The sequence below is a fragment of the Podarcis raffonei genome, chromosome 8 (genome assembly GCF_027172205.1).
Source record: "Podarcis raffonei isolate rPodRaf1 chromosome 8, rPodRaf1.pri, whole genome shotgun sequence".
NCBI classification, from domain to species: Eukaryota; Metazoa; Chordata; class Lepidosauria; order Squamata; family Lacertidae; genus Podarcis; species Podarcis raffonei.
This window is the reverse complement of record NC_070609.1, coordinates 38,963,484-38,977,288: the sequence shown is the minus strand read 5'-3', so window position 1 is coordinate 38,977,288 and position 13,805 is coordinate 38,963,484. Positions and strand designations below refer to the sequence as shown.

Here is a 13,805-nt window from a genome sequence, read left to right as displayed (position 1 = left end):
GGCCTTTCCCTGGGCTTGGCAGGTAAGGTTCCCAAAAACATCCATGATATAAGGACTGTGCTAGCAGCATGAGCAGCAGCATCTAGGAACTCTAGGAGCAATGTGAAGTGCCACAATTGCACCGTCCCAGTCTCTGGAGTCAAGAGACCTCATACTCAAAGTTTTGAGCAAAGAGCTCCAGAGCCCGCCCTCTGTCATTACAAGCATATGGATTTATTCATTCTAAGTATTTTTATGTAGCCAAGTTCTCAAGGCAGCTTACAACACAAAACAGGATAAAAATAAACAACACGAAAAGAGATCAAAATCTGAAAGTAGCACAGAATCACATGGCAGAGATTAAAAATGATAATAATCTAGAAGGCTAAATGTTTGAGAGGAGAGGTGATTCCCTTAAGTGGGAGGTGGAGGTGGCACCACTCTTACCCCGCCCTTTGGTCTACCAGGGAGACTCCCATTCTTTCCAGGAACAGGAGTGTGCGGTTTTGCTCTCTGAAGGCGGAGAGGCTTCTTCTTGGCCTTGATCTACCTTTTTGCCTCTTGTAGGTCAGCAGATGGATGGAGAATGTTGGTCAAACACGGCTCACGGAGCTGAGTGAGCTGGATGGTTCTTTGGAGGTCTTGCTTAAAGCACAGAGGCAGTTCCAAGACTTTGAGCTCGTTGCAAGTGTAAGTCCTCTCCCGACACTCTCCGCACAAATCCACAGGCTGGCTGCTTTGTTTAGAGGCAAACACTTTCTCATTAATATATCATATTCCAAGGCTGAGCAGTGACATGAAAAGAGGTTCTGGGGCTAAGCCCTAAAGAACCTTGGCTCAAAGAAAACTTTCATTGTACATTGGTTGTGCTTTGGTGAACTTTAGGATCTGCAGGCAGGACTCTGCATGGGCAACTGCAGTGGGTCCTCACTGGAGGCTGGGAGTCTCCTGATTTTTGTATGCATATGTGCACATACATACCTCAGAACCAGTGATGGAAAGATCTGTCCACTTTAGCTCTCTTGGGGTTTATCTGCACATCCATTTGTTCCATGTTCTTCTGCTTGTTGCAGTGCAGATTAGTACTGCCACAAGTTTTGTGCGGGATTCTGGGTTCCCATGCCACATCTTCCTCCATGCTATTTCAAGGAGGCATCTCTGAAAGAGGCGAAAGAGGAACACTCGCACAATGTGCCACAAGGGAAAATGAGTGTTTTTCTGTTCAGGTGCCCAAAAAAGGATTGGATCAGAAGGGGAACAAATTTCTATTTGGCTTAAAGGGGTTTTTCTTTTGTTCCAACACAGCAATAAAAAGCATGGCTTATTTTGGGGTTTTGTTTTGTTTTGCATTTCTACATTGGGATATAAATGAAAAGCTTTTGGACAAGTGTTACTGATTTGATGCAAATTCTAAGAAACCGCAGGGCAAACGGAAGTGTGAATAGGCCCTTACTTTGTCATTTTTCCAATCTCAGATTCAGTTCTCCACATTTCTGCAGCAATTTGCATTAAAAAAATATTAATGGACATTCTTCAACATTTAGTGCAAATATATCCTAATAAATACATTATTAAATGCAGTTTAGACTAATGCACACATTTTTGTGAGCGATTTCTTTTAACAAAATGCCCTTTTGTATGTTATTTTTTAGTAATATAGTCCACATTTATGTGCCCTTTCTCCTCATATATGCATATATGTAAACACTGATTGGAGAACTGCAGCACAACATTTGGATAAGTGTGAATGTCAAAGGATTGTTCTGTGTTTCAATTCTCATAACAATTTGGAAACTGCAGGTATGATTGATTTGGCTTTAAATGTCAACTGAATCAAATTTCTTCTCCATTGCTGCTCAGAACTCATCTTTTTTTCCTTCCAACAGTGTTGGAGTGGAAGTTGTAGGACACCATTCCCCCTCCCTTATTCCAGTTTGTATTGCAGTGTTCTCAGAGATTTTGCTTGCGATGGCACTGAAGACTCTTGGCAGCAGTTAAAAGGGCTGTTGTGAATGTCATGAAATTTTGACAAACATTCTAACTTCTAGTAGAACTGAGGGGAAAAAATACAGTAAGAGTAAGCAGCTGTGCAAGTAACGGTAAGCAATGCTGCGCAGCTAGATTCAGCAGGAGAAACAGTAATAAGACGTTAGAGAGGATGTTTGAACAATATAGAGGAAACTGTGCACTCTAGCCAAGTGATAAAAGAGGTTACATCACCACCTACTGTTAGAGCAGGCCGGTTACACCCTTAGTCGCCTTTGACTGTACTTAACCATCCAGGGGTCCTTTACCTGTTTACCTTACACCCTTAGTAACTTGTCTCTCCAACATTAACCCCTGAGAGCAAGAAAAAAACCAGCTATTGAATACTTGCAAATAGTCTTCTGAAAGGGAAATGAGAAGTACGTTAAGGAGGGATTGAAACCTTCAAAAGACTTCCCCCTAGCGGGGATACTAGGAACTGGGGCTGAAGTGCAGCAGAACTTGGAGCTGTGGGGCAGCCAAGCCAGCACTAGGAGAACAGAGCAAGCGAGGCAGTGAAAAATGTCTTGGGGACAGCTCTTGTCTCTATTCAGGAATGGAGGTTTCCCCTGCATTTGCAAGCCCTATGCCTGGGTGGCTTAGCTTCTTGTGAGGAGGAAAGATGAGATGGATTTTGGCAGGAACATTTCTTGCCTGCAGTGCTGTGGCATATACACACTGGCTGCCTCTTATTTTTCTTTGTCATGTACCCCCAGTCCTCCACACAGATGCACATTGCTAGGCAAAGGGCCCATAGTGCTCCCCTACAACTTCCATCATCCCTGATCTTGGACATCTAGGGCTGTTGGGAGTTGTAGTCTGGAAAGGCCACTTTCATGCATCTCTGTCCCATGTTGAGACCCCCTCAGCTCAACCCACCTGGTCTTTGGCCACATTTTACAGTCTTTCCAGAATTTGGTGAGTCATGATGATTCCACCAGGCAGGCCTCTATGACCAAGGCTGGTCCTCATGCTGAGAAAGGTCCCAGGGCCACATTGGGATAGTCAGCTTAATCAGCCTTCAGGATCTTTGCAACACCAGGAGAAGCTGCATGTATCTGCCAGAGGCGATGCAATGATTTGCTGTTGGGCTTTGTTTCCAGGAATATTGCCGAAGGGGTTGGGAATCTCTGAGACAGATGGACAAGTGGGAAGATGCTTCCTCTGCTGAGCTGCACGCAGGCTGTCGTGTCAAGTTGCAGATGTACAGAACCCAGTTCCAGAGGTTCTGCAGCCAACTGGAGGCCAGCAGGAGCCGGATAGGCCAGACCATCAAGCTGTATGAATTCTTTGACCAGGTGAGTTCTGTAGAGGGAGACAGATGTCCCCTAATGTAACTACTGTTCAGATTCACTGCCATGCTGTGGCTTGCACTCTCTGTGTGTGTGTCTTAGCATACGGCATTTATATGCCACAGCAGAAGTTGAGCTTAGTCATGGATCCTTGTTTGGATGCTTTTTAGCCTGAAAGCAATCACAGCGAGACTTTGAGTATGAAAATAAGAGAGCTATGTTTATTATAGGACATGCATGCTTGATAGCTAGAATTAGGAACTCTTTCCTAAGGGCTCATTTACACTTCCTTTGCCCTGCCACTTTTCCCTGCAAAAACCTGTGGTTTAGCACTGAACCAGAACAAAGGGCAATTGGGTTTTCTGCACATTGCTCTTTGTTCCAATTTTGTGCGGAAGAGCGGGCTTTCCAGGGGAATGAAGCAGGACAAAGGCAAAACAGCTACGACCTGTGCCTAGAAAGCCGGAGACAATCAGAAAGTCACTTGGACTGTCTAGACACAGGACAAGCAGAAGTGTGGACGAACCCATACCCATGCCATCTTACTGGCCTTAATAAGCTGAGTTGCATCCCAGCACTTCCAACAGGTTCAACAAAAGTCAGGCAGCTGGCACCCCTTCCCTGCTTCAAGAGAGATTTGGGACAAGAGGTCATATTCTGTGTCTTGGCAAGTGGCTGGGCGGCACTGAGGCTTCTCAGAAAACAGTCCTACTTTCTGTACTTAAAAAAGAAAAAGCAAGATTCTTTGCCAAAGAATCACAGGTTACATTCCATAGTTCCTAATTCCAGTCATGGAAACGCATATGTCACTCATGGAGGCTTGATTCCTCTTGGCTGAATGTGTGAACTGCCTTTGTTGAAAATGATGGCATTTGAGTCCTACCAGTAAAGTTTGATCTGTGGCGACTCATTCACCTGTACAAGCCACCACTGGTCAGCAAGTAGTTCAAATGCCTCAGGTTGGGGGTAGGTTATAATAGTAGTCATTCTAATTTCCTGAAAAGAATGGGAGACTGTGTATCTCCTATAAGCAAGGACAAAAGAGCACCAGGCACCCCTCAGAGGAGGTGGGGTGGGGGTGTTTGGGTTGTTTTGGTGCCTGTCTTTGTAAGAGCTTTTTTGCTTAGGAGCAGTAATGGAGTGCTGTCCCTCACAGGCCCTGGAGCCTCTCCTCCTCCCCCCACTCTTGTGCTGACTCCAACCCTTCTCTCCAGCACCCCCACCTGCCCCCTTCCATCTGGCACTTCAGCAGGGAGCATTTGCCTGTGAATAGGCTGGCTCTTTGGCTGGAGCCCCCTCATTGGTTACTTTTGGGATTGGCTTTCGCTTTGGCTGCAGAGGAGACAAGAGCGGGTCTTCCATTGGGCTTTACACTTTTGGTGGTTCACCCTCTGCTACGGAGCCTCTTAGCAGAAGGATGAAGGTATGCTGGAGCTTCTTTCCTTTGTCTTGCAGGGGGTTCATTTCTGAGGGGATACCGTTTTTCTCTCTTATCTGCTTGGGGGTGTCAGTAGCAGGGAGAAGAAAGGAAAGGAGAAGCAGCCTCCCATGCAAAGTAAACCCAAATAGGAAGCAGAGGTGCTTGTTATCTTTGGGGGAGTGTAGAGTTCACCCAGGATGCGGGAAGGCCCTCCCCCCACTTCCCCCCCCAAACTCTTGCCTTTTTTCTTGGCTGGTCAATTTCTCATCTGTGATGAGGGAAGGCAAAGAGGGAGGAGCAGCTGGCACCCAGGAACAATCACCCCAACTTTGACTGATAGAAAATGCTCTCCCGTGAAATTAGGGGTGGGGAACTTGTGATCCTCCAGATGTTGCATGGCCAATGATCAGAGATGAGGGTGGGGGCTGCAGCCCAACAACTTCTGGAGGTCCGCAGGTGTTCCCTCTGTCTCAACATTAAAGGCTCAGGGCAGGCTATCTGCGCTTTCTTTTGCACCAAGTATATAGATACTAAAAATGTTTCCTAGCCAAGCATTGTCTTTGTTAATAAGTAAAAATATAAGGAGGCCTTTTGGGGAAGTATCAGTGTGGAACTCTGATTGCACTGTATGCTGGTGTATCTGCATGAGTAAAAGGAGAGGATGGGGACCACAAAACTTCCTAGACTGTCCCTGTGCTGACTTGTTGATCCTGCTTCTGTGTTAAACTGATACTCTAAGGGCTGCTGGCCTCACATCCTCTTCACCTTCCTCCTCCTCCTCCTTCCAACTAAACATTAGGGGAAATGGTCTAACAGTAAGAACTGTCCAACAGAGAAACAGGCTGCCTCGGAAGGTGGTAGACTCTCCTTCACTGGAGCTTTTTAAACAGAGGTTGGGTGGCCGTCTGTCAGGAATTATTTAGCTGTGATTACTGCATTGCAGTGGGTTGGATTTGATGACCCTCAAGGTCCCTTACAACTCTGTGATTCTTATCCCTTTTGTGCCATGGAAACTGGAGACAGGGGGCATCAGAGTTGCAGATGCAGCCTGGGCTTACAGATGATTTTCCAGGCCTAGCTGGAAATGCATGTCTAATGAGGGAGCCTGCACACATCCCTTGCTCAGCCTGCTCTGTTCAAAGTGGCAGGCCTCAGGCTCTTGGCATCTGCTCTTCTTTTCAGCCCACAACCCCCCCCCCTTGGGGGCTGGCCTTGGAGTTCTCTGCATGTCTGCAGTGGGACCAGTATTGTGAGCACAGGACTGGACATACCAAGGATATGCAGAGTTCTTTCATGAAGACACTTTCTCTTGTAGGCCATGTTTTATTAGTCCCTTGTGTGGGATGCTGTCTCAGGCTGTACAGGCCAGCCGTTGGCTGGGAGATTATGGAACCTGCCCCCCCCCCGGCGTCCTTTAAACTCTACATTTATGGGCTGTATTGTGTTCAGGGTGCGGGCGGGGCGGTATATGCGATCACACTTTCAGTGCTATTTGCTCCTGCAAAAGTTTTGAGGTGGGCAGACTGCTCGGCATGCCCTGTAGCTTCCTGTGGAAATCTTGTAACACAAATGTTCTGGTGTAACACAATCTTGTAACACAAATCTTGTAACACAAATGTTCCTGTCCTACTTTTGCAATGCTGCCCTCTAGACAACAATACCAAAGCAACACTTGGGAAAGTATTACAGAACAATTAATAAAGTAGAATAATATGTGGACTCTCCACATATGCTACAGAATGCACTCCCATCCGCCCAAAATACCCACTACAGTCTGGCAACCAAGATGGCATTCATGAGGACCTAAGCCCTGCTCAGCACTCCTTACTTTGTTTCTGGCAGGCTTTGGCCGCACTGTGCTCTGTTTCGATCTCCCACTTACATTTATTCAGAATCTGGTCCAGACTAGAACCAACCAGGCCTAACCTGGGAGAGGGGGTGAGGAACAACGAAGCCAATCATTTGAATGGATGTGGGAGAGGCCGCACTGAAGCAGAAGAGACAGCCATAGGCTACTGCATTTCTCACCATCATGAGCCTCCAAAAGCCTTTCTTGGAAATTGACAAAAGGGGGTCACTTTTACTGGGATGTGAGGCAATGTTCTGCACTAGCTCTCACTTCGGAGTTGGTTGCAGGAGCAATCTTTGTTCCAATGCAGTTATGTCCAAATTGCGGCGTGCAGGGGGTCATGTTCTGCATTCACAGCTTGCCCACTTGTGCCATTCCTTCAGGCTGCATCCCTCCTTTGGCTTAGCCTTAGCCCTACTGCAGATCTGCCAGAACTCTCCACATTCCCTCTGGGGACAGTTGTTTTCAGTTTGGGGCTGAGGCAGGGGTAGGCAACCTAAGGCCCGTGGGCCAGATGCAGCCCACTCACCTTCTAAATCTGGCCCGCGGATGGTCCAGGAATCAGCGTGTTTTGACATGAGTAGAATGTGTGCTTTTATTTAAAATGCATCTCTGGGTTATTTGTGGGGCATAGGAATCCGTTCATTCCCCCCCCCCCAAATAGTCTGGCCCACCAGCCCACCGCTGAAAAAGGTTGCTGACCCCTGGGAGGATTCTATACACACAAGGCGCCCTCTGGTGGCTCCCTCTGACTACACCCCCCCAACACATACTGCTTTCTTGATGGTGGTGGTGGAAGAGGGGGGTACCTCTCTGGAATAACTCCCCACAAATCTATTGTTGGGCAGAGTATTGGTGGGTGTGGGGCATTTTGGGACTGATCCTGTCACATTGATCTTCCCACTACAGGCAGCAGGCCAATGCACCCCTAGCACTCTGCTTGAGGGCCTTTTCCAGTCTTGTGTCTTTGCTGTCTACGAGTCAGCCAATGCCCCAGTCCTAGCCGTCCATGTGATGCTTAACACACATGATCGCGCACACAAGATTCTAGAGAAAAAGATGAAAATGGAGCAGGAAAGAAAAGGTGGGGTGGGGGGGGCAAAGGAAGGCACATGGAAAAGCTTGATGTGGCTTGCAGACTGTGGACAGAGGAGAGGAGGGCCTTCCCTAGACAGCTCCAAGCGCCGCCTTTCCTGGGAAGGGCCTGAGCAAGCTAAGCTGCTGCAGCCTCCATCGCAGCCTGGCAGCCGTGCTTGGCAGTCAGTCAGGCTGGTGACAGGGCCTAGCCTCAGATAGAGAGCCTCTTGTTGTGGCCTAGCTGCAGAGGTCTGTGGACTCCACCCACCCTCCCTCCACTGATCGCTTTTTCCTTGTCCCACCCCTACAGGCCTACGAATGGGCATTGGAGGGCATGCACCACCTTTCCAGCATCAGCACAGAGGAGGGCAGCTCCCTTGAGGATTGTGCTTCGGCTCTCAGGAGCCTGGAGAGCTACAAGAGACAGCACCCAGAAATCAGTAGTGCCAGATTCCAGGAGATGAAGGAGCTGGCATGCCAGCTGAAGAGCAGCCGTGCCCTGAAGCAATGGCAGCTAGCCTGGTCCAAGTGCCAGGAGACCATGCTGGGCTTTGAGATGAAGCTGGAAGCTGCCCTGAGGACCAAGAGTTCTCTGTGCCCTCCTGACTTGAAGCCATCGCCTGAGGGAGAGCTCAGCCAGGAGGGCAGGCTGCCTTTGGAGGGGCCACTCCCCTTCCGTCTCCCTGGGTGGACTGGGGAGCAGGTTGTGCTCCCAAGCCAGGTCATTCCAGAGGCTTCTAAGAAGGAGAAGGTCACCCTGGAGAGCATTGTGGAAGTCCTGGAGGCTGGACCCTCCCGCCCCTCCACCCCAGCCTCTAGCCAGCAGCCATTCCCCAAAAGGCCCCTGAGGAAGGCCCAGAGTTTTGACCTGCCCTGCACAGAGGGACTGCACTCTGGCTGCCAGCGGACTCTGAGTGAGCCAGCCCGTTACGGCAACACCGGTGTCTTCATAAAGGGGCTGGAAGTGAGCAGTACTGAGCATGTGGCCCGGCGACACCTCAGCCCAACCAGTTGGGCACCGGGCGGCTTGCAAGCGGAGCAGAGGAGCAGCCTCTCCATACCAGAGGCAAAGAGCTTGGGCAGGTAGGTATGGATGAGATCGGAGTATCACCTGCTGCACAGCCGTCCAAGTGGGGCTGTGGGCAGATCCAGTCAGAAGCCTGCTTAACAGCCAGTCCCTTTGGGACTCCTCATTCAGGGAGGTGGGTGTTCTCAGCTTGTCAACAATCTACAGCCGAGCAGTTAAAGTGGAGTAGCACCAGCATATGTTTGTAGTGTAGATGTTCCATGTTATTTAATTCTGGGGAAGGAGAATGGACCAGCAGGGGGAGTCAGCTGGCAGAGCAGTTGGCAGCTTAACCATGGAGCACTGTTTAAAAAGGCAAGAAGAAACTGGTGGGGTTGGAGAGACGTCTTTTTGGGCAGATGCAAATTAAAAATGCTTCAGGGATGTGTTTTTATCTGCAGCCATTGGGGAAGAGCTTGTTTTTCCAAGCAAGCTGGTAGGCTCTCCCTCTGGCTCCACAGACCTCGAAGAATCAAGGCGTCTTCTCACCATCCTCCAACTTTGGTCCTGGCTTCCTCTCTTGCAGCAAACTGCGGCACATCATTGAGGAGATGGTGATGACTGAGCAGGAGTACGTCCGGTCCTTGCGCTACATCATTGAGAGCTACTTCCCTGAGATGGAGCGGCTGGACCTGCCCCAAGACCTGCGGGGGAAGCGGAGCGTCATTTTTGGGAACCTGGAGAAGCTCTACGACTTCCATAGCCAGTACTTCCTGCGGGAACTGGAGAACTGCTGTAACCACCCGCTGCGGGTCAGCCACTGCTTCCTGAGACATGTAAGGGGCCTGGAGAAACTCAGGCAGGGCTGGGGAGGGGCTGGTTGCAGTAAACTTTGGTAGGTGGGCAGGCAGGCCTCAGGGTAAGGATTAGGGCTCCCAAAGGGAAATGCCCGTCCACAGCACCAGTGTTTCTGGCTCGAGGTCCAAGGACCACTGCAGGAGCAGGAGGGAGAGGGAGAGGCGGTCAGGCAGACGAACAAGGTCTGCTGAGAGGATTTTGCAAAGGGGAACAGGATAAAGGAGAGTCAGCAGGAGCCCCAGCGCAAGCTGAAGGCCTCCAGGATGGGGCCTCCACTATCTTCTCTGGACATTGCCTAGCCTGGGCCTGCCATCACCTTTGGAAGCATGAAGGTCTGCAGGCTTTTGTGGTGGCGGCGCCCCATTCTCCTTGAGGCCCAAGCTCTGTATTTTGTGCCTGTGTGCTTGCGGCCAATCCCTTGACAGAGTCTGTGGCCTCCCTTTGTGGGGGGCCTGTGTGCTTCTAACCCTTTTTGCAGAAAGATCAGTTTGGGATGTATGCTCTCTACAGCAAAAACAAGCCCAAGTCTGACTCGCTCCTGGCCAGCCGTGGGAACTCTTTTTTCAGGGTAAGTCCTGCCCCCTCCCAGCAACCCCTTCCAGGCATTGAGCTGAAGCGGAGTGGCCCTTGGTCTTTCCCTGGCTCCAGCCACTCAGCTCCGCTCTCCCGCTCTGGCCTCCAGCTCAAGCAGATGCAGCTGGGGGACAAGATGGACCTGGCCTCCTACCTGCTGAAGCCCATCCAGCGCATGAGCAAGTACGCCCTACTCCTGAAGGACCTGATCAAGCAGTGTGGGGAGGCTCAGGAGCAGGAGCTGGCCTACCTGCAAGCCGCCGAGGAGATGGTGCGCTTCCAGCTGCGTCACGGCAACGACCTCCTGGCCATGGATGCCATCCGGGACTGTGATGTGAGTGGGCTGGGAGGAGGAGGGGGCAGGGGAGAGGAGCTCCTGGCTGCCTCTGCATCTCCTTGATCCCATGAAAAGGGATCTTGGTGCAGCAGCCTCACATCCTGGAGTGCAAGGCAGGCTAGAAACTGACTGCTCTGGGCAGGAGAAAGAGGGACTCTGGCATCAGAGGCCTGTCAGGCTGCCCTTGGCGACAGGGCACCTGCTGCTTGTCCCCGTGGCCCGCAGTCCTCTACTCCCGTGTACAACTGACATCATCCCCCCCAATGTTGCCAGTCCAGACCTTTTTGCAAATGAATGAATGGTTTCTGTGCCCAGGTGAACCTCAAGGAGCAGGGGCAGCTGGTGCGCCAGGATGAGTTCAGCGTCTGTCTGGGCCGCAGGAAGTGCCAGCGCCATGTCTTTCTCTTTGAAGACCTGATCCTTTTCAGCAAGCCCAAGCGGGTTGAGGGGGGGCTGGATGTCTACATCTACAAGCGCTCCTTTAAGGTAAGGCTGCCCACTGCTGCTTGTGAGTGCTGCTGCCTCTCCAAGAAACTAAAATGGCACCAGATAGGGAGGGGGATGCCTTCTTCACAGGCTGTGCAAGAGAAAACTTGGGGGAAGCACAATGTCGTCACACATTCAGGCAACCAGTTTTATCAGCTGCCTCAGGCAGACCTGCACGATTTTTGATACATCAAGGTGTGTGCATGCATTGCAACCAGATGCTCAGCTAGCCAGTAGGCAGTGGCACTAGGGTTTTTCTGGAGCCCACGTGCGGTTTGTGGGCTGTGTGAGTTGGAGGGCAGGGCTCTCACACCTTCATGTTCCCAAGTGCATCTTACGTCACCTTCCCTGTCAAGCTTACCAAGGCTGAACTTTTCAGAGCCAACTTCTTTCCCATTTGTAAGCACTAAATCACACCACACCACTGAGGTGGATCATCATGGCGGCAGCTCAGGGGCCCCCTCTGCCTCACTCAGCATGTGACCCCAATTGCCTCCTGGTTTGCTGACTCACTCACTCTGTCCCTGCAGACAGCAGACATTGGCCTGACTGAGAACTCCGGCGAGAGTGGGTTGCGCTTTGAGATCTGGTTTAGAAGGCGGAAATCGAGTGACACCTATATCCTGCAGGCCAGTAGCCCTGAGACCAAGCTGGCCTGGACCAGTGACATTACCAAGATCCTGTGGGAGCAGGCTGCCCGCAATAAAGGTTGGTGTCAGTAAAGCCCAGGCACCCTCTTCCCTGTGGGACCATTGAATCCTTTCTGTCAGAATTAGTGGCTCGTGGAAGCAACAGCAGGGGCGGCACAGGCGGCTTGTTGGATAGGGTCTCCAGGTTCTTCTCTGGGCATGACAGTTGCAGACATGAAGTAGGTCATTGGTTCCTGGGATTCTCCATGGAAGCCCCCACTCCCACTAGAGTGACTGGTCACACGAAATAGAGGTGCTCTGTCTGGTGTCAGAGAGAGAGGGGGCAGTTTGTCGTGCCATATGCAGAAGGGAGGAGAGCTGCAAGTGCCAGCTAGGCCAGGCCTAGGAGCCCTGGACTTCACTGCACCAGGTGACCCTCCCCAATACTACCAGCAGTTGTTTTTTCCCTGGCTAACATGTAATACCTGGGAGATGCCAGCAAGATGACTCTCTTGGGAGAGATTAACTAGAGCATTGACAACTGCCTAGGACAAGCTTCTTGGTCTGGCGGTTGCTTTGTCCTTTAGGACTCCTTGTGCCCAGAGCTGCTACTCCAGAGGCAGCCAAGCTATGTGACCTGGTTCACCAAGTTTGATCTAAGTTGCCCCTTCTACCAGAAATCTGCTTGTCTTGCCAGAGACCGAGGCTGGGCTTGGTGGCCCTGAGAACTCACAGAGCTACGTTTTTGTGAGGCTAGGCATGTTCCTCATGGCTGTTGTCACCCCCAGAGATCCGCATGCAGGAGATGGTGTCCATGGGTGTGGGGAACAAGCCTTTCCTGGACATCAAGCCGAGTGAAGCTGCCATCCATGACCGTGCCATTGATTACATCATGAAAGGCAGGGGTAAGTCTACCCAACCCTCTCACACCCCAGCCCCCCTCAAGGACCCACGCAGCTGCTATCCAGCTCTTCATGACTTGCTTCCCCCCTTTTTTTCTCTGTGGCAGGAGCCAGGACTCGGGCTTCTATTGCTGTCTCTCTGTTTGACCACGCCAACCCTTACAAGAGGTCGCAAACACCACTGCCTGCTGGCAGCCCATCCTCCTCCTGCACAGTGCTTGGGCCTCTCAACTTGCACATGTACCTGAACCAGTCTCTCCTGCCCAGCATGCTCTCGACCAGCCACTCCTTGGATGCGGGCACATGCATAGAGGAGGATGAAATGGAGAATGAGACCAGCAGCCAGCCTTCCATGAGTACGTATGACCTGTCTCTCTCAGCCCCAGTTTAGAAACCATCCTTGTTCTCTGGGAGTTTCTAAAACCATTGTGTGTTGCAGATGGCTGCTTGGCTTGGCAGAATGGGGGGAGAGAGATTCTAGACTCTCACTTTCAGTCCATGGCTGCATCACTCACTCAAACTATGAGCAACTTTACTTTCTGGCCCTCTTGCAAGCTATCCTCCCCCTGTGCACTTACTTGCTGTTTTGTGATGGTTCCCCAGTTCCAGCTGCCGTAGTTCCTAAGGACACTGAGCAGAAAGGGAGGGCACTATAAACCGTAGAAATGGGGACAAGCAGTCCAAGAGGAGAGCCTGGTATGGATCATAAGCTAGTCATTGAGCATGGGATGGACAGTCAGAATGTGGCCTAAACTAGGATGTGAAAAGGTTGGAAGTGGGTAGAGCATTGCTGTGTCTGCTCCCCAGAAGCTGAGTGGGTTCTTTGGGGCTGCAGTTTCTTACACATCTGGCTGGGATATACTTCTACCCTGATGGACTCTTTTGTCTAGTGGCTAAATTTCTTCTTTTTGTCCCCAGCGACTGAGAGCTCAGAATCCTCCTCCCAATGCATGTCCAGGAGCGGCTCCAGTGGCTCCGACAGTGGCTGCGTATCCAGCGCTCCCCAGGAGAGCTTCTGTGAAGACCTTGGCTCACCCCTCCCCATCCCCGAAGGCTCTGCTTTTCCCTCCCCCACAGAGCAGAAAACCTGTTTCCCCAAAAGCCAGTATGTTTCAGCGGTAAGTGGACAGGACCTTGCCAATGTGCCCAAGGGATCCAGGCCATAGAATCACTAGTCCTCCCTGCCTTGCTCAGGGAACCTCAGCCCTGTCTGTGGCCTTGACACTCTATCCTTCCAACAGACCATGGGAAGCCAACTTGAGCCATTTCCGTAAAACAAAGTGTGTGAGGCCCCACTTTAGAAATCAGCAGTTGGGGTTTAGAGACTGGGAGTTTTCCTTAGTGGAATACAGGTGGCCCTTGGGATGCGGCT

The 13,805-nt window shown here is 51.0% G+C and overlaps 1 protein-coding gene across 2 annotated transcripts in view; it reads left to right on the top strand.

Moving 5' to 3' along the window:
- The window catches only part of PLEKHG4 (pleckstrin homology and RhoGEF domain containing G4), a 36,964-nt gene that overhangs the window by 21,191 nt on the left and 1,968 nt on the right, over window positions 1-13,805 (top strand). For both annotated transcript variants that reach the window (XR_008331806.1, XM_053399428.1), the window contains exons 10-20: window positions 547-669; window positions 3,108-3,302; window positions 7,953-8,725; window positions 9,235-9,484; window positions 9,985-10,074; window positions 10,189-10,413; window positions 10,732-10,902; window positions 11,433-11,610; window positions 12,320-12,436; window positions 12,541-12,789; window positions 13,352-13,551. Coding sequence is in view for 1 of the 2 variants with exons in the window: in XM_053399428.1 (XP_053255403.1) it covers window positions 547-669; window positions 3,108-3,302; window positions 7,953-8,725; window positions 9,235-9,484; window positions 9,985-10,074; window positions 10,189-10,413; window positions 10,732-10,902; window positions 11,433-11,610; window positions 12,320-12,436; window positions 12,541-12,789; window positions 13,352-13,551 (2,571 nt within the window). In the remaining variant the exon portion in view is untranslated. The remainder of the gene's footprint in view (window positions 1-546; window positions 670-3,107; window positions 3,303-7,952; window positions 8,726-9,234; window positions 9,485-9,984; window positions 10,075-10,188; window positions 10,414-10,731; window positions 10,903-11,432; window positions 11,611-12,319; window positions 12,437-12,540; window positions 12,790-13,351; window positions 13,552-13,805) is intronic.